We start from the raw sequence: 26169 nt of genomic DNA, 5'->3' as shown, positions 1-26169 counted from the left end.
TTTGCCAGCCTCTATGCCAGCCTCAAATGTCATACTCAGGTCCATCGCAGCAGTATACAGGTCCCTGGAGCAGTTTTAGTGGGTGCAGTGCACTTCAGGCAGGCGGACCCAGGCCTATCCCCCCTACCTGTTACACTTGTGGTGGAAAATGGGAGCCCTTCAAAACCCACCCGAAACCCACTGTACCCACATGTAGGTGCCCCCTTCACCCCTTAGGGCTATGGTAGTGGTGTATAGTTGTGGGGAGTGGGTTTTGTGGGGCTCAGCACCCAAGGTAAGGGAGCTATGCACCTGAGACCAATTTGCGAAGTCCACTGTAGTGCCCCCTAGGGTGCCCAGTTGGTGCCCTGGCATGTGAGGGGGACCAGTGCACTACAAATCCTGGCCCCTCCCATGACCAAATGCCTTGGATTTGTTTGTTTTTGAGATGGGCGTCATCGGTTTCCATTATCAGCGAAAAACAAGGGCGCCCATCTCTAAATCCAACGATCTCAGCATTTAGGTCGACCATCTTTAATGTTGACCTAAATGTTGAGATTTGGGCGCCCCCAACCGTATTATCGAAACAAAAGATGGAAGCCCATGTCGTTCGAAAATACGGTCGGCCCTGCCCCTTCGCGGTGCCGTCCTTGGAGATGGGCATCCCCGGTCTAAAATGCCCCTCCATGGCACTTTGTAAGTCTAAGTGCTTTGAAAATGAGCCCCATAGGGGCCTAGGCACTTTTAAAAATTAGGCTCTCAGAATTAGTCTTCTACCAAGCATCCTCCTTGTTCTACCTCTAAACTCTGCACAGCACTGTTATCTCTCAACCAATGTTTTCTCTAAGCAGTGGCCTGGTGTGTGCAAATTTTTTTTTTTCGTGTGAGCTACAAGTTTTAAAAACCAACAATTTCTGAGTGCCAGTATTAGCAAAGCATTTCTGTATATACACACACAAAAAAAATTATTCTGAAAACATCCAAATTGGTATTTTTGAAACCTGTTTTGGAAACATCTATCTATGCATTTCGTTTGCAGTTTGTCCAAATCACAAGGGGCCGTGTTGGGAGCGTTTTGAAGGCGGGATTAGGATGGGCTTAGGACGTTTCACAGCCATAATGGAACAAAACCAAAACGTCTAGGGCGAAAACTTCAATGTTTTGGTCTAGATCTGTTTTTCTAACAAATAAAACACAAAAAGGTGCCCTAAATGACCAGATGACCACTGGAAGGATTCAGGGATGACCCCACTTCCCCACTGGTCACTGACCCCCTCCCACTCCCCTCCAAAAACAATGTGAATAAAAATAGTACCATCCTCTATGACAGCCTTAGATGTTATAGCCAGGTCCATTAGAGCAGCATGCAGGTCTCTGGATTAGTGTAGTGGTGGCTGCAGTGCACTGTAGACAGGTGGACCCAAGCCTATACCTCCTCCTACCTGTTACACTTGTGGTGGAAACTGTGAGCCCCCAAAACTGACCAGAAACCCACTATACCCACATATAGGTGCCCCCTTCACCCATAAGGGCTATTGTGGTGGTGTACAGTTGGAGGTAGTGGGTTTTGGGTGGGTTTTGGAGAGCTCAGCAGACAAGATAAGGGAGCAATGATGAGATGTGTACTTGGGAGCATTTATATGAAGTCCATAGCAGTTCCCCCTAGGGTGCCCCATTGCTCTTCTGGGATGTCTGGGGGGACCAGTCTGCTAAAAATGCTGGCCCCTCCTACATGGCTTGATTTTCTATGCTTTTCATTTGTGTGTGTGTTTTTTCCCCCCAAAATGGCCTGAAAAGATAAACACACAGAGCACAAAACCTTGTTACAAATAGTATTTTTGAAAAAAAAAAAAAGATATTTTGCTTTTTTGAAAATCAAAAATGGTTACATTTGCTATTTGGATGTGGAGTAACTTAGACATCATATCAAAAATGCCCCTCCATGTAACATAAACTACTATGCAAGATTATAACTGCATTACTTGCCATTGCATTACACACACACACACACACACACACACACACACAAAAGAATGCTACTGTGACCTTTTGAGGCAGTCTAGCGAAATTGCCACTAGAGGTCATGGCAACTATTTTGAGAGCAGAGCCAGCAAGGGTAGGAGTGATTGGGGATCACTCCTGCCCTGATTACACACCTAGACCACAAGGGATTGCAATGTAGGCCCACAGGGGGCACATACAGGTAGGCAATGGGATAGGCAACTTCTATTTAGAGGGGAGGGGGAAGGAGAGAGACAATCAAGAGAGAGCACAAGTTTTTGGCTTCCACCGAAAATACAGAGTCAGTTTTAGCCAAAACCAAAACCATGGCCATAGTCTTTTTTGCTGAAACTGAACAGAAAAAGGATTTGGGGTCAGTTTTGACACAGAAACTAAAACTCGGTTGGCCACTACTTTGTTTTTTCTTTTTTGTCAAGGGCATTGGGTGAGGGTGGGGATGGGGGAATTGAGCATAATTTGTGTGGAGTTTAACATCCCCAATCATTTCAAAAGTTGACTTCTATGATCAAAGCAACATTCTCCAAATGGAAAAGGAAGAGCCTGCTCTTCTCCTGTTCCACACCCGAGAGCACAGCCTGCTTGGCTCACTCCCATTGCTCCCTTTAGCCAATGGCACTTCAAGTACTCAGTCTTTTTTTTATGATTCCTATCCACCCTGAGAATGAGAGCACCTCCCTAAAGCTTAGATCACAGGACCCAGAACCCACACAGACTTGGGAATTTGTGATGTTCACCTAACTAACCCAAATACCTTGGCAGATTTCTGAATCTCTGCACTTGCTTAATAATTTTGTTTGCATTTCATTCACTCCCTCACTACTGTTTTTTTTCTCTCCTTACAGTTGTTGATCTTCTTTCATATCCAGTCCAGAGGCAAGCAACAAATGTGCTGCAACAAGCACTCGCCAAACCTACAGAGAATGAAGTGTACGTACTGTCTACCCTCAAACTGCAACAAAAGGCTACAGCCACCATCTTCGGTCTCTACTCTCCTTCTAATAGCAGCAAGTTGTTTGAATTTTCAGTGATGGGGCGAATGAATAAAGGTAAGGAACTAGGAAGAAGGGATTCTTGTAATGGTTCTTGCTAGCCACTGCTCTGAGTGCTGTATGGGTAGGGGACTGTAGCCAGATTTTTGAATGAATTGGTGGGAGTGACATGACTGTCTTATTGCACGAGTGATCAATATTGTGACTTTGATAGCTTCAGTGCTGTCTCCCATTCCTGATCTGCATTGCACCTGTTATAACTGTAATTCTGCTGTATTGTTACTGGCTTTGTGGAGGTTGTGTGGAAACACAAAAAGAGTAATGAAATTTAAAAAATAAAGCACAGGATAAACATAGAGAGCATAATATTCAACTCATTGCAGAACTTATAATTTTATATAGAGAAGCCAGCTATATAAAGTTGATTCAAAATATGGCTGCTTGGATTCTTGAAATTCTCAGACCACATTTCTTCAGTCTTAACAGTAACATTGGTTACTCCTTAGACAAAAAAAATTAACTGTAAATGACTATTTTTGACCTTTTGTACATCAAAAGATCAATTGCTGCTTTACATAAAAATGAAGGGGCCCTTTAACTAAGGAGCGCTAAGTCCTAATGCGGGGCTTAGCATGCCGAAAAGGCATACTGGAGGACACGCTAAAGCGTCTTGTTGTAATTTCTCTGTTTGCTTGTGGTAATCACGTATAAACTATTTTTTAAATGTTCTCTTAGGCTTCCGTGGTTGACGTCATGATTGTTGCAGTTGTCCATGTCTTGCTGCATCTGAGTACATGGAGCCAGCATTTCAGCCATCATGCTGTGGCTTTCTTTGGAGTATAGTTTTTGAGAAAGCATGTAATGGACAATGAGTGGGTGTGGAAGTGCTAACCAGCTGTCGCGTTCACATTGCCCTTGCATTAAGGGCTAGATTCTCTATATGACGCCTAAAAAATCCACTTGGAATACATTTCTGCCTAAGTGTATTCTGTAAACGGTGCCTATATTTAGGCGCAGTATATAAAATATGCTTTGTTCATATCACAAAACCACGTGCATCTATTTACACCAACGAAAACGTGCCGTAAGTGCCAGCGCATAGATTTAGGCACACAGGGGCATTTTCTAGAACAACACATGCAAATTTTGGAACGCTCATGAAACGCCCATTTCCCCACCTATAACCATGCCCCTTTTTGACTGCGCATATTAGAATTTAGGTGCAGTGCATTACAGAATATGCTTAGCGAGTTGTATACATAAATACTAATTATTGCCAATTAGTACTCATTGCATGTTAAGACTTGTTATCAGTGCTGATTAGCTTGTTAAGCCAATTAAGTTACATGCGTTGTTATAGAATATACTTGGATTTCGGCGTGGAACACTAGGCGCAATATATAGACTCCGGGGATAAATAGCTAATGAGGGAGCATTTAGCACCTCCTAAATAGAAGATGATAAGTGCTCCTGCATTAATTATTTGCAGTTGCTGTGCCTAATGATAGCATTAGTGCACAACAAGTAAATTAAAAAAAATGGAAAAAATCCCTATTTTACTGCCATGGTAAAAGTGGGCATAGCATGCAGGAAAGTACTGTGTTAGGATGTGCTAAGCCCAGATTTTCCCATAGCTTTGTAAAAGGGCACCAGATTGACTTCGTATGTACATAATAGACAATTAAGTTCTTCCAGGACTTTCTTCTGTTTTGCCCTCTCCAGCTGAGGTGCAGTTAATTCAGACTGGCACTCAAATTTTTTCTTATGCATCCTTTTTCTGTGGAAGTCAGGTTCTAGAGAGATGTGGCATATTCAAGACTATTTATCATTTAGGTTTTCAATTTCATTTTCTTAACTCATTTTTATATTTTGTTAGTTTGTATATTATTATTTGTTATGGGTTGATGTTTTTATATAACAATTATTTATATGTTATGTTTATGTTTATTCAATATAATACCTATCAGAAACTGATTGAGGCAGGTTACAATTACATAAAAAGCATTAGTCAGTTTAAGAAAAGAACACCATTACTTAGGGCACACTCACTCAGGAAGGGTAGATAAGGATTAAACAAGCTATAGGGAAAAAGAAACCTGACAAGCAGTGCACCTTCCATTCATCCAGCCTTACCAGTTCAGAAGGGAATTTATGTCTTTACTAACCCATAAGCCAATTCATAAAAATACATTTTTAAACAAGATTTAAAGTTTAAAAAAGAGGGTCCTGATTTAATATTTTGTTAATCTTTCCACAGCCTTGCAGCCAGATAGAAAAATGCTAAAGCTCAAGTACTTTCGTAGTGAGCTTTCTTTAATGGAGGAAGAGTAAAACAATGACCAGCCAATGAGCGCAAAGACCGTGTCTGAGTATATGGCATGATCAAATCTGATAGACAGGAAAGAATTCACAAGTGATAGACTATAAAAGACTATAAAAGCCAAGCAAAGGATCTTAAATTGTGAATGTTGGGGGAAGCCTGGGAATGTTCCCCTAAGAACTTTTGCACTGGTGTTGAGACACCATATTAGTATTGAGCACGCATGGACATTCAGGAGAGCAGGGATAGTGCTGGGCACATTCACAGAGATGCTGGTTCATGATAGCAGAGCAATGCAGCGGTAAGTGTGTTGGGACATGAGGGGAAAGTTTGTAGCCCCGGCAAGGTATAAATAAAGTGAAGAAAAAGGGGGTTTATTTAATTTTTTAAAAACATTTTGTTTACTCCTTAGAGCTAAGTGTCGGGCAGGCGGAAGGGACACATGCTGCAGCTGGCAGCTGATGACAGCTCAAGCTGCCTCGTGGTTCCTTCTGCATTAAATATTCCGTCAGTTGGGTGGGCTTCTTTGAAGAGGATGGATGTGCATCATGTGGTTTTTGTTAATTAAAACTTTGTGAGGAATTTTGAAAGCGTGACTGATAGAATTATTAAGATGTGAGTTTGGGTAATTTTGTGTCTGAGCTGTGCAGAAAATAATTGGTTTATAGTTTATGTGTATGGTATGGGTGAAATCTTTAAAGGTTTTTTTGTCTGCTGACAGGCTGTTTAAAGTTGATTAATAGCTGTCAGTATTATTAAGTGCTGTGAGCTGGATCAAGAGTATTTTTAAGCTCATGGTAATTTTCTAGCAAAGCTGTCTGAGATAAATAAAAACTGACAGAGCTGGTGCAGTGTTTCAAATACTTCTCTATTGATTCAATTATAGAGCATTTTAAGGTTTCTTAACAGTTTTATCATAACTGATTTATATACATAACCTGGGCCTCGCCGCCACTAGTTTAGTCCCCGGGAGGCGCTTATCAACATTACCCCACAGTCCTGGGTCACAAACTAATGATTTTCAGCACTTCCCACTTACTCAATCACTTCTATCACCATTTGAGCTTGGGTGTGGGTCAAGGGCCGGAATAGAGATCCAGAAGCAAAGGGGAATGCAGTTGGGCTTCTCAAAGGTACTCTTTCAGTTCAGGGAGCAAGTGTCCTCATTCCCACTCCAAAGAAAGGATTTTATTTTATGCAAAATTCAACGTTACTGAACCTTCTGCAGCCTGCAGGTAAATCATTTTTATAACTCCATCTGTACAGTCAGCATTCGGTCTCAGCAGTTCTCCTGCCATTCAAGACTGTGTATTACTACTTCATCCACTTTCCAACTTGTTTCACTTCACAACTCCAAAGTATTTACATTTATATACAGCCCCCCCCCCCCCTGTCCTTTACCCATCCCTTTAGGCTAACAGTAATCCAAGGCTGCTCTTGATACTCCTGATCACAATCCAATTCTCCTTCAGGCACAGACCCTTTTGGCTGTCCTCCTTCCAGCGATGCACTTCTCAAGCTGCACCCTGGCCTTGAACAGGCTTCCCCTGCTCTGGTTCCTACTCTCAAGCTAGGTTCCCCTTACCCACCCGGAGCTCCTCGCTTCTTCTCAGTTGCCTCTGTTAGGGGCAGCAATTATTCCTTAATTCAGCCCCAGTTTATTCTGCCACTCCAGGACCTTTCTTTCCTCCAAGTGTCCCAGCTAGGGTACAGGCAATCAAAAACCCTGTCCTATAACCTCTTTTTTATGAACTCTAACTCCTCCTCAACTATCAATCATCACTCAGAAACACTTTTCCACTTCAGGTTCTCCAAGACCCACCCTCTTTATGCTGGATCCCCACTCCTCTCACAATTCCAACCCTCCCTCCAGTACCTCTGGAGAGTTCTATGTCCCATACTTTTGTAATCCCCATTATAAAGGGGGTTACATATATCTGTGTATTCTACCTGAACATTTGTGTTGAGAAATGAATGGTTAAAGCTGTACAGTAAGAGCAAATTGACATTTGACCATCTCAGCTGTCACAATACTTCGTCTTGTTTCTGAAATTCTTCCTGTGTAGAACAAATTCATTTCAACCGTTGGGTCATTTATGTACATAACAAAATATATCTGGAAACATCAATTGCAGGAAAACAGCTGAAGTGTTTTTAGAATTGTGTTAACTTTCCAGGGTTTCTGAGTCACAGATGACTTGTCATGGACCAGCAGACATTTTCTGCAGGCGAAAATTATGGAAATCAGTTTAAATATGCACTTTTACAAATATTTATTTTATTTATTTCTCACTTGTTATACAACATTCTGGGGTCCTTTTACTAAGTTGCAGTATAAAGTGACTTTAGCATGCCCTTTTGCAGCTTTTACCTGCATGCTTGTCAGGTTTCACATAGAACCTCTGGGTTAGTGAGCCCTGGCAGGCAAATCACCCAAACAGGAGGCAAGGCAGACCACAGACAGACAGGCGCAGGCCGGACTGGAGCAGCTGGACTGGAACATAAGCACTAAGCAGCAGCAGGAGAATAGTCCATGAATCAAGCACAGTCTTACCGACAGGCAGCAAAGCAGCAGGGAAACCAGGAACCACACAGAGTCTGTAGGCTGGCAGCAATCAAAAGTAAAACAGGGATCAAGCAGGGACTTGGGCAGGCAGCAAGCAGTAGAACAAACCAGAAAACGCGCAGAGTCTTGGGCAGGCAGCAGACAGTAGAATAATCCAGTAACACAAGCCGGGTCAAAAACAGGCAAAGCAAGCATTCAGGGCAGGAATCGCAACAGACCAACAAGAACAGGACGGAAGACCTCTGTTGCCAAGGCAAAGTCTGAAAGTTCCCAGATGCTTAATAAAGGCCATATACAAGGGAGTTCACCAAATATGGGTGCTGCTAAGTTCCAAAAATCCCAAGCCAGTCTGGAAAGCTGGAAGATCCGGACCAGCATGACTTCTGGAACATGGGAAACAGCAAACAGACAGTTCCTCGCAGCCACCAGGACTGACTACCAGGTGGCGAGATGAATGAGAGCATGAAACAGGGGCACAACCGTGACAATACTAAGGACATTTTTACCACATCAGTACGATGGCCGATTTTCTATTTCTCCTGTTAATGGCTATGTGCTAATGTTGTCATTAGTGTGTGGCCATGAAAAGATTTTATTTATTTATAGCATTTGTATCCCATGTTTTCCCACCTATTTGCAGGCTCATTGTGGCTTACATTGTTCTGTAATGGTGATCACCAATTCCGGAAAAGAGAAATACATAGTAAGATGGAGGTAACAGAGTGGATTAGGTAGTCAGATAAAGAAAGTTCATTTTCATAATAAGTAATAAAAGGTATTGGATTAAACTTCAATCATGATAGATTAACTTCAACAATCAGAAATATTAAACTTCTATAGTGATAGATTAGCTTGAATGACTGGAATGACTATCCAGCTCACAATCAAAAGTGATCGCCGGCCATTTCCCGACACAAATCGGGAGATGGCTGGCGATCTCGGAAAAGCGGCGAAATTGGTATAATCGAAAGCTGCTTTTTTTAACAGCATCGCCACTTTCCCGTTGCCTCGCCGGCAAAAGTTCAAAGGGGCGTGTCGGTGGCGAAGTGAAGGCGGGACATGGGCGGGTATGGACATGGCTACCAGATAGCCGGCTTTCGCTGATAATGGGAAAAAAACGGCGTTAAGCAGTATTTCGCCGGGTTTACTTGGTCCTTTTATTTTCACAACCAAGCCTCAAAAAGGTGCCCCAACTCACCAGATGACCACCAGAAGGAAGCGGAGATGACCTCCCCGTACTCCCCAGTGGTCACTAACCCCCTCCCACCAAATAAAACCCACTTTAAACACTTTTTTTCCAGCCTGTATGCCAGCCTCAAATGCCGTACCCACCTCCATTACAGCAGAATGTGTTCTGTCCTCCAACAGCCTTTTCCTGCTTGTGATGTGGCTCTGGGGTGAGTGTAACACCTTTTCTGTTATTTGCATTGCAGAGTCACATCAGCAATGCATTGTGGTGGGTGTAGGTATTGGTAGTTGGTAGGCTCTACTCCCCTGGTGCTTTCCCCCTGCTAACTGGGTCAGAGTGTGCCCTGTTTTGTTTCCTGTTGTAGTCCATGCGGTATTGCCCATTTTTGTAAGCCAGTTTTAGTTCCCTTTCCTGTGTTACCCACGTTAGAGAATGTAGTTCTTACCTTGAATGGTGCTGAAAGAGGGCATTGTACACCATTGTGCCAGCTCTGACCTACTGCTCATCTTAGAACCAGGGGACTCTTTGCCAGTGGGACACAACCTCTGATCTGCAGTTAACTATGAGTAAACGTGCTTATTCAAATAAAGGACTTTTTCAAAGAGATTAGTCTTCAGGTGTCAACTGGTGTGCCAAAGTTATACAGCAGCAATAAGTCCTAGAGCCTGTATGCAGGTCCCTGGAGCAGTTTTAGTGGGTGCAGTACATTTGTGGGTAGTGGGTTTTGGGGGGGATGGGGGGCTCAGCTCCCAAAGTAAGGGAGCTATGCACGTGGGAGCTTTTCTGAAGTCCACCGCAGTGACCCCTAGGGAGCCCGGTTGGTGTCCTGGCATGTCAGGGGGGCCAGTGCACTAAAAATGCTGGCTCCTCCCATGGCCAAATGTCTTGAATTTGGCTGGGGTTTGAGATGGCCAACATAACTTTCCACTATCGCTAAAAAACTACGCCGGCCCTCTCAAACCCTGGCCAAATCCAAGGCATTTGGCTGGCCGGAACCGTATTATCGAAACAAAAGATGGCCGGCCATCTTTTTCGAAAATACGGGTCTGGCCAGCTGTTTGCGGCGCCGCCAAAATACATTGCTGGCCATGTATTTCGCCGGCGCCGTTCGATTATTCCCCTTCACGTCATAACAAAACTCTGTAAGCCACATTGAGCCTGCAAATAGGTGGGAAAATGTGGGATATAAATGCAATAAATAAATAAATAAATAAACAATCAGGAATAAAGAGTTACGATTTGTGTAATTCTGGTGTAAATTTTGTTACTGGTAGTTAGGATGCCTTATTGAATAGGTTGGTTTTCAGTAATTTTCAGAAATCATTTATGTCTTGTCTTGTTTTTATGGATTTTGGTAATTCATTCCATATTTGTGTGCTTATATAGGAGAAACTGGATGCATATGTTGATTTATATTTTAGACCCTTGCAGCTAGGGTAATGGAGATTCAGGAACGTACATGATAGTCTAGTAGAATTCCTGGTTGGTAGGTCTATAAGGCTTGACATATACCCCGTGTTATTAGCGTGTGATACCTATTTTGTAGGCAGTAAGGGCTGATGTACTAATCCTGCGCTAATCAGTTGCAGTGTGTTAATGTAGCTGCACTGATTAGCACAGAAATGCCCACTATCTGCCCCCAGACCCCCCCCCCCCCCCCCGTGCAATAAAATAAAAATTAGTTTTTAGTGTACAGTTTGCGTGTGCAGATTAGGAAATTACTGCAGATGCCTGACAGCGTCTCACGGTAAATCCTTTTAAGCTACAGTACTTGTGTACTAGTGCTTACTGCGGCTTTAGTAAAAGGACCCCTCTGAGTGTCACATAAAATGTCTGTGTTGATAAAGACAGACAAAAGCACTTAATAATCAAAAGCTCAGTATGTACAGCTCCTTGTGACAAAGACAAGGTTCATTCAGGTGCCACTTTAGATTGTCTGGCAGAATCCTTTTATGCCCTTTAATGCTGGAGAGAGAGTCCCAAAATCTGATAGTCAACAAATGTAGAGATTCTAGAAGCAGAGAAATCCTTTTCTGAGTATTTCAGCTTGTGGCTTTTTCTAAAATGCTACCAGAATTGTACATGTCCCTACTTGGATGTATCAATTCCAGTGTCCATATTCTATCTAAATAGGCCTCATAATGTACTTATTTTAGGAATCCAAGTGAGTGCAGAGGGAACTGATCCCACAGACCTTTTTGACTTTATATCCCGAAATAGACCATGCCAGACTAGACTCCCAAAGCAAAATATCCAAGGTCTTTTGTATTCTGCATTCTTAAATATATGCAGATACTAGAAATTATTACTAAGACTAAAACTCATGTTCCAATATCAGATTTGAATAAAAAATGCAGTCCGTTGAATGAAGCAATTTCTTGTTAAGGAGATACTTAAAAAGTAAAAGTCTGGTATGGCTTTTATTACCCAGTCTGCATGCAAGTCTCTGTCAGCATTAAACTCACCACTTCAAAGACCTCAAAGTCCAGCTGAAATTTGCTGAAGAAAAGATGGGACTCTGCCATAGAGGTTTAGTGAGCTCAGGGTATGTAATTGTTTCCAAGATGAAACATTATTTAAGGTAACACATGCTCAGTATGACCTCCTTGCAGTTTTTCTACTTCAACAAACTGGATTTTGGAATGCCAGATACCATTGTCTATCATTGGACCTCAGTGGTCAGCCTATCACACTCAACTGGATTGTACATAGTGAAATCATAATTTCATAGAATGGCAAACAGCAAAATCCATGTTCTTGAATGATAACAGTATAGCTGGGAAAATAGCTAAAGAAACTCTCTCCTCTGACGATAAGACATGTTATTTACCACTAACATGCTATTTTAGCACAGGTCCCATTTTATGCACTGAGACGTTGGGGGCCATTTACTAAACTGCACAGGTTTTTGCACTTATTGCATATGTAACACCAGAATTAGTATAAGGTATATACAGGGGGGTATGCCCTACGTTTACTGCACAGGGCAGACACTTAGGGATGGATTCACTAAATGGCACCAAGTTAGGTTCCATTAAGATCCGCACTAAATGCCAGTTCTATAAAGCTTGCTTTGTGCTAATTATAGAATAGCACTTAGTGTGAATTCCTGTGCCCAACTTTGGGTGCAAGGACATATACCTGCTAAAATCTGGTGTATTAAGTAAATGCTGGTGTGCAGCCCAGCGGTGTAGCCAGACTTCGGTGTGAAGAACTTTTGTACATGAAAGAGGAGCGGGACTTGTGTGTGACTGTATGTGATTAGCATAAGGTGGCCAAACAGGTAGAAAAGGCAACGGTGAAAGGTAGAAGGATGCTTGGGTGTATAGGGGGAGAGGAATGGTCAGTAGGAAAAAGGTGGTGATGATGCCCCCATATAAGACTCTGGTGAGAACTCAGTTTAGAATATTGTGTACAATTCTGGAGACTGCACTTTTAAAAAGATATGAACAGGATGGGGTGAGTCCAGAGGGCGGCTACTAAAATGGTCAGTGGTCCTTGTTACAAAGTGTATGGGAACAGACATAAAGATCTCAATATGTATACTTTGGAAGAAAAACGAGAGCCGAGATATGATAGTGACATTTAAATAACTACATGGCATAAACGCAGCAGACAAGTCTTTCAATTGAAAGGAATGAGGGAACGTAGAATGAAGGTGAAAGAGAAGACTCAGAAGTAACCTGAGGAAATACTTCTTCATGGAAAGGGTGGTGAAGTCATAGACAGCCTCCCAGTGGAGGTGGTGCAGACAAAAAATGTATCTGAATTTAAGAATGTTTGGGACAAGTATGCAGACTGAATAGGCCATATGGTCTTTATCTGCCTTCATTTTTCTCTGTTTCTATGATGACACAGATAATCCTGCTAAATTTACTTAATTGGAAAGAAACTAGCATTATTTGTGTGTAATTGAGGCTACTGCTAAAATTTTGTTTTTCATTTGTTGCTTCACTGAAGTGGTTTTGTTTTGCATTGCATTAGGAACTAATTATACACAAAGCCCTTTTATTTCTTTTGGAAACTGAGCCGTCCTCAAAGCTGGCAATGTTATGAGTCTCCTTAAACCAAGGGTATATTTTTTAGTTTTTTTATGTGGTTTTGAAGGTTAGATTTATGCATGCTGAAAGCTTTAATGCTACTCTTTTCTTTATGGCACAGTGCTTGTTGACTTTATACATATTACACCATGAAACCAGATCCAATAATGAGAAACTAAGCAAGGTCCCACTAAATTATATACAGATGACAGGGTTTCACTTTGTTCTCTTGATGTTAATTTAAGGCCCATTGTGAGTGAATATAATTATTCTTCTTCAATGTAAGAGTATTACATAACCTATCTCAAAAGAAGAAGGTTCTTTCATGTGTGAAGAGCCAGCATTCTGATTTAGCTTCATTACAAGAAACACATCTCTTTTCCAAGAATTTAGACAACTGAACTCTACTATAGCTTTCGGCAAGAAAATTGGAGTTTCTATCCTAATCATACCTGTATCTGAATTTTTCCTACTTTTGCAAAAATCAGATACTGAAAGAAGATAGGTGAATATCAGTATTAAAACTGCAGGACAGTGGTTCTCTGTATTCACCCACTGTGGACCCTTCAGACTTCTTTAGGAATATTGCTACTCAAATAGTGGAAGGAGGCAACACACTAGGATTGACAGGTCGATACTTTGGCCAACCACTGGATTTAATTTTGAATAGGCACCTTAATGCCACACTGTATTCTTCTTTACCATGTATGTATGCACCTTAATGCTATGACTTTTGTACTCTGTTACCCGGAAATGGCAACAGCCATTACGGCAAATGTAAGCCACATTGAGCCTTGAAATCGGTGGGAAAATGTGGGATACAAATGCTACAAATAAATAAAATAAATAAATATGTCAGGAAATGTAATCCCACATTATAATGGGGATTACTAAGGCCAGTATGATAGAGCTATTCAGAGTCTCTGAGGGGAGGGCTCTGAGTTGTGGGTGAACTGAGTTCCATCCCAGAGGGTGTGTGCATAGAATAAATTGCAGAGAAAAATGTTTCTTGCTATTTAGTGACAGTATGGGAAGAGTTAAGAGTTAATAAATGTTATAGATGGGGAGTGTATGGGGTCTTTGGTTGCCTGCACCCCCTTCAGGACCCTAGGAGGAGAGGGGGTATCCTGGAAAGGTCAGATCTCCTTGACTCAGCCTTAGGTTGAATTATTGTCAACAAAAGATAGTAACTGGTTGAGAGGAGTGCTTTGGGTGGGCAAGAGGAGCCCAGCTCGAGAGCAGGAACAGGGAAGAACCTGTTGAAGGCCAGAGGGTGCAGTTCAGTGAAGTGCAACTCTGGAGGAGAGGACAAACAGGGAGGTCTGATCCTGGAGGAGTTTGCTGGTGACCACCAATGCTACCAGCATAACTTCAGTTTACGTAGCCTTAAAGAATGAGTGATGAACTGGAGGAGTTGTATCTTTGTACATAGTTCAGGATTGCTTTAAGAAATTGTTCAATGAATGGATAAGACTGTATCAAATAGACTTGGATGGACAGAAAACCTCTTAAACCAAATGCTACTTATACATAAGGATTTATGGCCATTTAACCTTGCCCTCTGTTTTCTGTCCAGTAACCAATTCTTAATCCACAGAAGGACATTGTCTCCTATCCCTTACCTCCCATATCCTCAAGGTCCTCTCCTGATTTGTGCATGTCAGTCTCTTATTCCTGATCACATGCAGCTCCTTTTGGATTTCTATACCCCCAAGTGCATCATTCTGCATTTCTTCACATTTAATTTTAACTGTCATACTGTAAAGGGCTAGAAAAAATTTTAAATACCTGGGGCTCTCTGGGGCACATAGAGACTGCCTTGGCTGACAAGGGCCAAGTTGGGACCTGTTTCAGGTCCAGAGCAGTTTTGGAGGTTGGCAGTATTGGAGCCATGGAAGGCACATCCAGTTGTGCCACTGCACAACATCACAGTGGCCGGGAGTTGAGTGGGGGCTGGCAGGAAATTGGCTGGCTTTGGGTCCTGCCCTCTGAGCACCAGCACATGCATGTTTGCACATCAGGAGCTCTGTTAGAGCTGCAGCTAAAAGTCACAGGCAGTCACCGGCAATGGAGCGGGTCACACCAGACCGATTTTGGAGGTGGAGGCAGCCACTTGTGGTGAAAAGGGGTAACAGTAAGATGTGTACCTGGGACCTTTTATGTGAAAAAAAAACGCTGACCAACGTCAGTTGAATATTGACTGAATTGTTTTTTCCCCCCAGTTGATACTTAATTTGTTTTCCTTTTTATGAATGCTTTGTCCTAATCCTTTCTGTATTTCTGTAGCAAGTGGATACTTTTGGATTATTGATAATCTATATATATAAAAGGCAACCCCAACATTCTATGAAGCCTCCAGCCGGAAGTGTGAAGCGCCAGAGATATCCGGTTTCCCCATGAGTGAAGGAAACCAGCACAGCACGAAATCTCTCTCTTTGTAACAGTGAAGGACTCAGAGGGGGAGGGGAGAGAGATGCCCTCACTCTCTCTGTAACACAAACACAGAACAGCAGGAAACTTAACACTGAAGGACTGGACTCGGAGGGGAGGGAGAGGGGACAGAGGGCAGGGACACTCCCACATGCACACTCTGAAGAAAACCTTGCTAGCCCCCGTTTCATTTGCATCAGAAACGGGGCTTTTTTACTAGTGATAATATATTTTTCAAAATAACAAAATAAAATTAGTACTTACATAAAGTAAACTAAAAAAAAAAACCCTATGAATACAATAAAAAATGAAGCAAATGGCAACAAAGGGGAGAGACAATCACGATCAGTGCTATGTGTTTTGAATCAACTGAGGCATCAAGGACTTTGTAGGAAAATCCTATATATATATAGCATTGCAGTAATTCTATTTATTTATAAAATTTACTAATAGCCAGTGCCTGGATCACAGTGGTCAAATCTTTAGCTGAGGAAAAAGGGTAAATTTACTAAATTAAGCACAGATGATGGAATGCCTCTCAGCAATTTGTTGATATGTAAGGTTAGAAAGACAAAGTAGAATCTAAGAGAATCCCTAGGTTCTGGGAGTATGACCAAATAGGGAGCACTAAGCCATTCACACCTTCCCACACTGCAATAAATTTTCTACGTTTACTGCAGAATGCTAAGTTCTGAAGTGATGCACAGCATTCCACACTATTCCACAAAATTCCTCATACATATGTCTAGTGACTTTCTTCAGGCTAGTTGTGGGCAGACATAACTGAACTATATATGTAAAGTAGAACGTATGTATTTCAACTTCAGAAAATAGGACTTTTGTGTAGGGGATATCAATAGAAATCAAACAAAATAAAACATGGAAAAGAAAATAAGATGATACCTTTTTATTGGACACTAGTAAAAAAGGCCCGTTTCTGACACAAATGAAACGGGCGCTAGCAAGGTTTTCCTTGGAGTGTGTATGTTTGGGAGAGTGTATGTGAGAGTGACTGTTTGAGAGTCAGAGTGAAAGTGTGAGTGTGTGAGAGAGAGAGTGAGTCTGGGTGTGAGTGTGTTTGTGAGAGAGTGTGTGTGTGAGAATGAGAGTGTGTGCAAGTGTGTATGTGAGACACAGTGTGAGAGAGAGTGTGTGTATGAGACCAAGCGAGTGTGTGAGTGACTGTGTGGCACATAGAGAGTGAATGTGATACAGTGAGAGACAGAGTGTGTGAGAGTGAGAGTCAGAAAGACATTGTATATGAGAGAGAGAGTGTGAGCCGTGCCCTCCCAATCCATGGCCATCTGTCCCCTCTCTCCCTGAGCCCTGCCCTCCCAATCCATGGCCATCCATGTTTCTCTGTCACCTGCCCCCTCCATTCATTCCTATCCAGCATTTCCCCTCTCTGCCTGAGGCCTGCCCTGCAATCCATATCCATCCATGCCCATCTGTCCCCTCCATTCATCCCTATCCAGCAATTCCCCTCTCCCTGAGTCCTGCTCTTCCAATCCATGCCCATCCATGCTCCTCTGTCACCTGGCCCCTCCATTTTTCCCTATCCAGCATTTCCCCTCTCTGCCTGAGGCCTGCCCTGCAATCCATATCCATCCATGCCCATCTGTCCCTTCCATTCATCCCTATCCAGCAATTCCCCTCTCCCTGAGTCCTGCCCTTCCAATCCATGCCCATCCATGCTCCTCTGTCACCTGGCCCCTCCATTTTTCCCTATCCAGCATTTCCCCTCTCTGCCTGAGGCCTGCCCTGCAATCCATATCCATCCATGCCCATCTGTCCCCTCCATTCATCCCTATCCAGCAATTCCCCTCTCCCTGAGTCCTGCCCTTCCAATCCATGCCCATCCATGCTCCTCTGTCACCTGGCCCCTCCATTTTTCCCTATACAGCATTTCCCCTCTCTGCCTGAGGCCTGCCCTGCAATCCATATCCATCCATGCCCATCTGTCCCTTCCATTCATCCCTATCCAGCAATTCCCCTCTCCCTGAGTCCTGCCCTTCCAATCCATGCCCATCCATGCTCCTGTCACCTGGCCCCTCCATTTTTCCCTATCCAGCATTTCCCCTCTCTGCCTGAGGCCTGCCCTGCAATCCATATCCATCCATGCCCATCTGTTCCCTCCATTCATCCCTATCCAGCAATTTCCCTCTCCCTGAGTCCTGCCCTTCCAATCCATGCTCATCTGTCACCTGGCCCCTCCATTTTTCCCTATCCAGCAATTGCCCTCTCTACCGGAGGCCTGCCCTGCAATCCATATCCATCCATGCCCATCTGTCCCCTCTATTCATCCCTTTCCAGCAAATTCCCTCTCTCCCTTAGTCCTGCCCTCCCAATCCATGCCCATCCATGCTCCTCTGTCCCCTGCCCCCTCCATTCATCCATTTCCAGTAATTCCCCTCTCTCCCTGAGCCCTGCCCTCCCAATCCATGCCCATCCATGCTCCTCTGTCCCCTGCCGCCTCCATTCATCCTTTTCCAGCAAGTCCCCTCTCTCCCTTCCATGACCCCCCCCTCGCATCCATGCTCCTCTCTCTCACATGTCCCAGCCTGGCCCGCCCTCTTCTCCCCCCCCTTCGCATCCATGCCCCCCCCCTTCGCATCCATGCCCCCCCCCCCCGTTCGCATCCATGCATCCTTTTTTTTTTTCTTCTTCGTTTTAACTTTACCTCCGTGGCGGTTCGTGCAGCGAAGCGTCAGGGAAGGAGGCGGCGCTCCCGACGTCTAGCTTTCCCTTCGCTGTGTTCCGCCAGGCGGAACACAGCGAAGGGAAGGCTAGACGTCGGGAGCGCCGCCTCCTTCCCTGACGCTTCGCTTCCGGATTTGTTTGGTTTGAGGTGAGGGCGGGGCAGAGACGGCTGGCTGGCTTGAAGGCTTCACACCACGAATCCACGAACCCTTCAGCCTGGGAGTGACGTCAGATGGCTTCAAGGCTTCAAGGCTTCAAGGCTTCAAGGCTTCAGGGCTTCAGGGCTTCAGGGCTTCACGGCTTCACAGAACGTTGTCCTCAGAACGTTGAGGGTGCGTTTTATTATATTAGATAACTTAATACATTTGTTGTAGGGGATAGACATTTCAAAATAAATATAATGATCCAACCTATTGTTTCTTTGATGCCACCATCCAAATTATTTGCAGTTGGTCCCCTCTATTAATCTGTACCTCTGATTTAATTTTATGAATGTGCTATAAGGTGTCATGATATCTGTTTAAGAAACATGAAAATTATTTTTTTTCTGTTTGGATCAAAAAGTTTGTGAAGCATTTGTATAATTTGAAGTGGTTTATCATTGTTTTAACAAGTTTAGCTTTCCTATGCTGAAAAGCCTGATTTAATTTCCCTTGGTCAAAGTGAAGCTGTGGACACTATGGGGTCCTTTTACCAAGCCACGATAAAAAGTGACTGACGCTGTTCTCAGCACGTGGGCTTTCCATGCACTGCGGCCACTTTTAGCGTGGCAGTAAATTGACTACCTTTCCATAATTTTTTGTAATGGCCACGTACTACTTTCCCAAATAGCACATGGCCATTACCGCGGGAGCCCTTAATGCCACCTGTTTAGGAGGTGGTGAGGGCTCCTGCGCTACTCATGTGCTAATGAGGCAGTGCACAGTAATGTACCCTTCACTACCTGATTAGTGCAGGGCACGCCTACTCTTTACCCCCAAACACGTCTCCTGAACCAAAAATTTTTTTTTTTAAATTTAGCTCAGGAGTAGCGTGCACTTATGGCCAAACTGCCGTGGAACGCCTCAGGGATGCCTCAGCACATCCCTCAGCACATCCATTATTATTGAAGATCAGTTGCCAGTTTCCAAGTAATATAGCACTGGCGTCCCTGATGAAGGAGTTCTGAAATGGGGCTCTCTGTTAGACGTCTTTGAGCAATTTATGAAATAGCGACAAAGTATCACACACCAAGCATTGAGATAAGTTACACCTGACTGCTTTTTGGAAACACTGTTGCCTTTTATTTTAGATAGTTTGATGATTATTACTTTGAAAAAAAATCTATTTTTTCAGTTTACGGACATCGTTGTTATTATGCTTATTAGATTCCTTGTGGACCTGTTTAATTTCATACAATCACTGTTTGATATATAAAAAATAAACAAAGAAAAAGATACAGGAGGGAAATAACTAGGAGTATTAATGATGTAGAGAGCTTTATAACTGAGCCGAATTTCCCGGCTTTACTCACTCAGACTAAGTTCAGCTGTGGATTACAGCCTATACTGAATTCTCCTTTGCTTTCCTTAAAAATTATTTAGATAAAACATTTATTGATATTTAAGTACAGGTCCCTTGGAACCTTATAACATATTTTTTGTAGTGGGATTGATTCTTTTTTGTGCTTTTGTATACTTTTATCTCTCCCTGGAGGGGGGTGGGGTTGTGTTTTGTTAGTGATTTATTTCAGCACATTCTGTGGCAATGCTCTTATACTGTGTGACAGGCAGGTGGCATAGTAAAAGGGTCCCTATAAGAGGCAGAGGCATACTGGTCAGTCAGACATTCTAATTGGCTGAACACTTTGGGACCTGTTATTAAGCTTTGCTAGGTGATTCATTTGGGTTTTAACACACATTAACAGTTAATGTGGAGGTCCAAAAAATAGTTAACATGCCAGGCTAACAATTTGCCCTCCTCCTCTTTACCCATTAATTCCCTTGCCCGTTCTATGTCTTGTCTATCCGTTCTACCTAGATTGTAAGCTCTTTGAGCAGTGACTGTCTCTTTATGTCAAGTGTTCAGCGCTGCGTGCATCTGGTAGTGCTATACAAATGCTATTAGTAGTAGTATTAGTAGTGTCACATACATGTGCATTTGCTAATATTCCGCCTAAGCCCTATTCTGCACATACGTGCCTATCTTGCATAGCACGTTTGCAAAGAGTGGGGTGTACACATGGGCAGAGCAGGGCAGAACATAAGCAGGGCTTCCCCTTATAGGTGTAATGTATAGAATACTGTAAGTTAATGTGCATCTCTGCCATATTTAGGTGTTTGACTTATGGCTGGCATAAGTGCATGCACCTAAACATTAGATATGTTGATACTGGGTTATTCTATAACAGAACCTAGGCTTCTACCAGGCACCCTCAGGGTGCCTAATGGAGGTGCATAGTTATAGAATTGCCCCCTAATGCATAAATTGTTATGGGGGGGGGACAGGGAATGAAGAGGGAGTGTGGCTTTCCAGCTGACATAAATATTAACTGCTAATGTGATAGACAATGTGGAACAGTTCATGCCACCAGGGCCAGTCCTAGGGTTTCTGGCGCCCTCCTGCAGCCTATTAGTCAGCGCCCCTACCCATCCAGGGGCGGGATCATTATGGCTCCACCCCTACATTAGTCACACCCCTTTTACTAGCCATGGCATCATTGAAAATATTACACTTGTCTTCCCTTCCCTCCTCTCCATCTATCCATCCATTTCCAACAATTCTCTCCCTGCCCTCCCCTCCATCCACCCATGTCCAGCAACTTCCCTGCCCTCCATCCATCTATCCATCCATATCCAGCAATTCTCCTCTCCCTGGCTTCCCCCTTCCATCCATCCATATCCAGCAATTCTCTCTCTCCCCTTCCCTCCCCTCCATGTCCAGCAATTTCTCCTCTCTCCCTGGGCCCTGCCCTCCCATCCATGTCCATCTTTGTCCATCGATGCTCCTCTCTCCCGTTCTCTCCTCCATCCATCCATATCCAGCAATTCTCCTCCCTCCCCTCCATGTCCAGCAATTTCTCCTCTCTCCCTGAGCCCTACCCTCCCATCCATGTCCATCGATCAATGCTCCTCTCTCCCCTGCCCTCCCACTCCCATGTCCACCTGCCTGCCCTATTCTCTGGTTTAAATCTTGTGTTTAAATTTACCTCCGATGTTGCAGCAGCTGCGCAGCGTCAGTGAAAGCGCTGCTGCCGACGTCTCCCAGCCTTCCCTTCACTCGTTCGTTCCCTCAGAGTCCCGCCTTCTTCTGACATCATTTCCTTGCAAGGGCGGGACACTGAGAGGGAACGAACGAGCGAAGGGAAAGCTAGAGACGTCGGGCAGCAGCGCTTTCACTGACGCTGCGCAGCTGCTGCGACGTCGGAGGTAAATTTAAATACAAGATTTAAATGCCCCAGGGCGGCGTGGGTACTGGAGCAGGAAACCGAAGGCAGGGCTGCTGTCGGGGTCCTGGAGCTGAGGTAAGCGGTGAGGGTAAACGACATGGTGGCGCCCTCCAGAGGTCGGCGCCCTCCTGCCATGCTTACCTCGCTTACTGGGTTGGGCCAGCCCTGCATGCCACTTCCCGAGTTGTTACTGGCTGGAAGATAATGCACAGTGATGACAATTGCTCTGTAGAGGTATGACTTTCTGTCTCTAAGTACCAAGAATGTCCCCCAACAGTTACTGTGGATGTTTTGCAACTACTGCAGGTTAACTTTTGTAGTTAATAACAGTTAACTGCAAAACCCACTTTCACATCATATTACTTATAAAGTGCTACTATTGACTTGTAAGATTTATCACTCTGGAGAATGCTTCTATCTTTCTCACTGTTTAACAGCATATGTAGCACCCAGGTCTCTCTGCTCATTGCAATACAATTGTCTCATTGTACCTACTCACTGGTAAATTTGCCTCGATACTATTCACTGTAAAATTTTCTGTGTCAATAGATCTTTTTCTCTGGATTATGCTCCCTTTGTATCTACATTTAGAGTCTTCCCTCTCACAATTTAAAGTACAATTAAAAGCTTTTTTTCTATTTTCAGATGTATACAATAATCTTATATAATTTTATATCATGATATGGAGTGGTACACAGTAGCTTGGAATCTGCTATTTTCCATCCCTTATAATTTATTATTTAATTCCTATGCTCTTAATGTCTCTTTCCTTTTTCATTCCTGTGTCCTATTAGTTTTTGTAGTTCTTTTCAAGCTTCTTATAATTTTTAATTTAATTGTAAACCACCTAGATGGTTACCTTTGTGCGGTATTTCAAATTTGAATAAAACCTGGAAACCTTAGTATGGTTTAGTAAATATGCACTTAAGTGCTTTATTGCATTACATGGTCCCACTCTTTTTACTCATGCAGTGTGTTTCTACTAACAGCTGCTCTTCGCTATTTGAGGAATGACGGGAAGCTGAGTTCCATCATCTTTAACAACATTCACCTGGCTGATGGGAAGCATCACACAGTCCTTCTGCATTTCAGTGGTCTCCAGCAGAGCTCCATAACAGTAGTGCTTTATTTGGACTGTCTGCAGGTGGATACCGTTCGGGATCTACCCAAAGCATTTTCCGGCCTATTTCAGAGCAAAGACTCCTCGGAATTAAGGACTTTAAAAGGAAACGCACAGGTAAGTTTGGAAGCTCTAGACCTGGTGGAACAAATGTAGGTTGTATGAGAAGTGATTTTAAGACAGCCTACAAACAAATATTGACACCGATTGAAGTGGAAAGCAAGTAGCTGAAATAAACCAATTATGCATATTAAAGATACAAGCAGTATCTCTTTGGCATTTATTTTCTCATTTTTAAGCACTTATCTCTCGATATGCAGATGTGGTGGTCAGTGTTTGATTTAAACGCCGGCCATCATGTTATTTTATAACTGGATATTTGACACTGGTATAACTGGGCTGCCAGCAGTTATCTAGGTATTGGTGATATTCAAATTGGGACCTGAATAACTAACTGGATAAACTTAGGACATACCCAGTCACTACCTGGAAGTGCTGGGGTGGTCAGAAAGGATTCTCAGTGGTATTATCCAAATGATGCTGCAGAAGATCTTGATATAGCCACAGTGAGCAGCACTTTTTCAGGCCCTTAGTAACTTGTGCTAGACTTCTGCTTGTGTACCATGTTAGTTTACGTGGTTAGTGTTCTGACATGGGCACATTTCAACCAGATTTAGAATGAGCTCATTTCATGTGGAACCTAAGTTAAATTTCAACCAAAGTTTTGGTTAAATAACTTGATTGAATTATTTTGTCCTTATTTGCTTTTTTCTCATCTGTATTTCACTTTCCAGTGATTGAACATGGTGTGCTGAGTTCTCTTACAATAAGATATGGAAAAGAAATGATAAACCTATTAGAATTCTCTTTATAAAAACATAAGCCTCTTTATCCTTTGAAATGCTCAGATGGATATGAATCTGTAGAATTGTAATACTGTATCCTACAGCCAAGCCAGAGAGCTAGCACAAGTCTAAATGTGACTCTTATCCTTGTGCTTGGAGATAGTCACTGCTTAGTAAATGTGCTCAGCTCATTTCTTTCTGTATTCATCAGGAATATTCCTGGGTCCATGCCCAATGTCCCCAAATCTATCAGTAGTTGCCCAGAATGCTGCTGCTTCATGAACCCCTGAGCCTTTAAGGGGGCAAGTCCATCAGGATACTGCTGTTCCGTTGACTGAATAGTTGAGCAGCAGCATTGGGGAGAGAGCAACTGGGAAGCAGTCTGAATCCTTTGATTGCATTGCATATTTATGTCCCCTTCAGAGGGCGCTCCATGGCCCTGGCTTGTACATTTTTTGAAGAGCAATACCCCACCCTCTTATATCCAGTCCTAAGATCTGAATGTTCTTCCAAGTATCTAGTGACTTCTTTGATGTTCATATATTTTTAATGAAATCACAAGATTTTTTTATAAACAATTTTGTGGTTATTATTTTAGAAATCAGTATCTGAATGTAATTTGCCTGAACTACAACTAAGAAAAGGTGTAAGATAAATCCAAAAACCTATCCCTTTCCTTCTGTTCCCTTAACAGTTAATGTTTGGTATCTACCTCTGCATCAACCATAAGTCACAATCCCAACCCACTTCACACCCCTTCTGCTTTAGCTGCTCTACACAGAAATTACCACAGGTTAAGGCACATGTTAACTGTTAGTTAACATGGTAATTCCCCTGTTGGGTAACTAACATACCCCCCCCCCCCCCCCCCCATTTACTGAGCTGTGCTAGCATCGACACAGCCCATTCACTTTGAATGGGCTGTGTCGGTATTGCCATGCAGCAGCCACTAGCGTGGCTTAATAAATAGGGGGGATAGTTTGGTAAATAAGGGCTCTATATGTTTCCTTATGTTATATAACTCTGCTCTAACCTTAGAGAGAGCAGAGGTTAGAGTTGGGAATTTTTATTTTATTATTTTCAATGTATTATATTTTGCTTCTTATATGATTATTTTATATTGTATTCAGACATGCCAAGTCACACGCATTTGGCATGTGACACACGCAGCTGGGTCCCTTCTCCTGCTTACATGCTTAAGGGGCCCAATTTCACTTATTGGTTTCCTCTGTACTCCATGACAGTCTCCCACGCGAGTCTGGCATTGTCTCACCTCTTTTCCCCCTTCCCCATTCTCTCCAGCAGGTCTAGCATCTCTCCTCCACTTCCTTTTCCTCTGTCTCTTCCCCCCCCCCCACACACAAACACCATGTGGGCCCTACTAACTTGCCTGTTTGACAGCACTCTTACATTGGGCCCTCTCTGGCCAGCCCCAGGGTCTTTTCCTCTGTTGCAACTTCCTGTTACCACATAGGCAGGACACAGTAGAGGGAAAGAATCCTCAGAGCAGAGAGAGCTTGATATAAACAGTTCTGGTGAACCTGCAAGTTTGTAGGGCCCACACAGGCAAGGGGGCAGGCAGGGAGAAGAGGGAAGGGAAGATGTCAGATATGCAGGAAGAAGGGGGTGGGAATGCTGCACTTGAATAGAAGGGATGGGAATGGTGGTTGGAAGGGGGAAATGCTGCACTTGAATGGAATGGGGGGAATGCTGCATTTGAATGGAAGTAGGAAAACTGCATTTGGACGGAAGGAGTGGAAATGGGGGGCAATACTGCACTTGAATGGAAGGGATGGGGAAGCTGCATTTGGATGGAAGGGGGAGGGGGAAATGCTGCACATGGTTGAAAGGGTAGGAAATGGAGGAAATGTGCAAGACAGGAATGGAAGAGAGAAATGCTGCATGATAGTCGGGAAGGGAGAGAAGGTAATTCTGCACATGGATAGAAGGGAGAAAGAAAGGAAAGGATGCGAAGATGGTGAGGTGGGGGTGGGGGAAGAAGAAGAGATGCCAAGATAGTGGGGGGAGAGAGGAGAGAAGAAGAGATGCCAAGGTGTGTGGGGGGGGGGGGGGGGAGGAGGCTGGATAGGAAGAGATGCCAGGATCTGTACAGAAAAAAGAAAGAAGAGGTGCTAGACCTGCAAAGTGGAGACAGAATAGGAGCAAGGAAAGAGAGGAGCACTTGCTGGACCATTGGGAGGGGGGAGGGATAGAAGGAGGAAAGAGAGAGGGAAAGATGCTGTCTTGAGAGGGGGAAGACAGGAGGGAAGAGAGGGAGACATGCCAGCACCTGGGGGGGGGAGGGGCATAAGAGCACAGAAGAGTTCTGTTGGATAGGGCAAGAATAGGGACACAGATATTCAAAGGATTTAAATGGTCAGGAGAGGCTCCTGGCCAGTGCTGTAGCGAGGGCGGCTGACACCCGGAGTGGTTCGCCACTGCGCACCCCCCCCCCCGGGTGCGGACCCCCCCTCGGCGTGCGCACCCCCCCCCCAGAGCACATTCTTACCACTAGAGTAGGAAAGGGGGCACTAGAGTAGGA

The 26169-nt window shown here is 43.7% G+C and overlaps 1 protein-coding gene across 1 annotated transcript in view; it reads left to right on the top strand.

Moving 5' to 3' along the window:
- Positions 1 to 26169, top strand: part of THBS4 (thrombospondin 4) — a 113916-nt gene that overhangs the window by 10129 nt on the left and 77618 nt on the right. Inside the window, exons 2-3 of the mRNA XM_030193224.1 lie at positions 2844 to 3047; positions 22652 to 22899. Coding sequence (XP_030049084.1) covers positions 2844 to 3047; positions 22652 to 22899 — 452 coding nt within the window. The remainder of the gene's footprint in view (positions 1 to 2843; positions 3048 to 22651; positions 22900 to 26169) is intronic.

Source organism: Microcaecilia unicolor, chromosome 2, assembly GCF_901765095.1.
Source record: "Microcaecilia unicolor chromosome 2, aMicUni1.1, whole genome shotgun sequence".
Lineage (NCBI taxonomy): Eukaryota > Metazoa > Chordata > Amphibia > Gymnophiona > Siphonopidae > Microcaecilia > Microcaecilia unicolor.
Note: the sequence above shows the minus strand (reverse complement) of the source record. Positions and strands in the feature narration are given on the sequence as shown.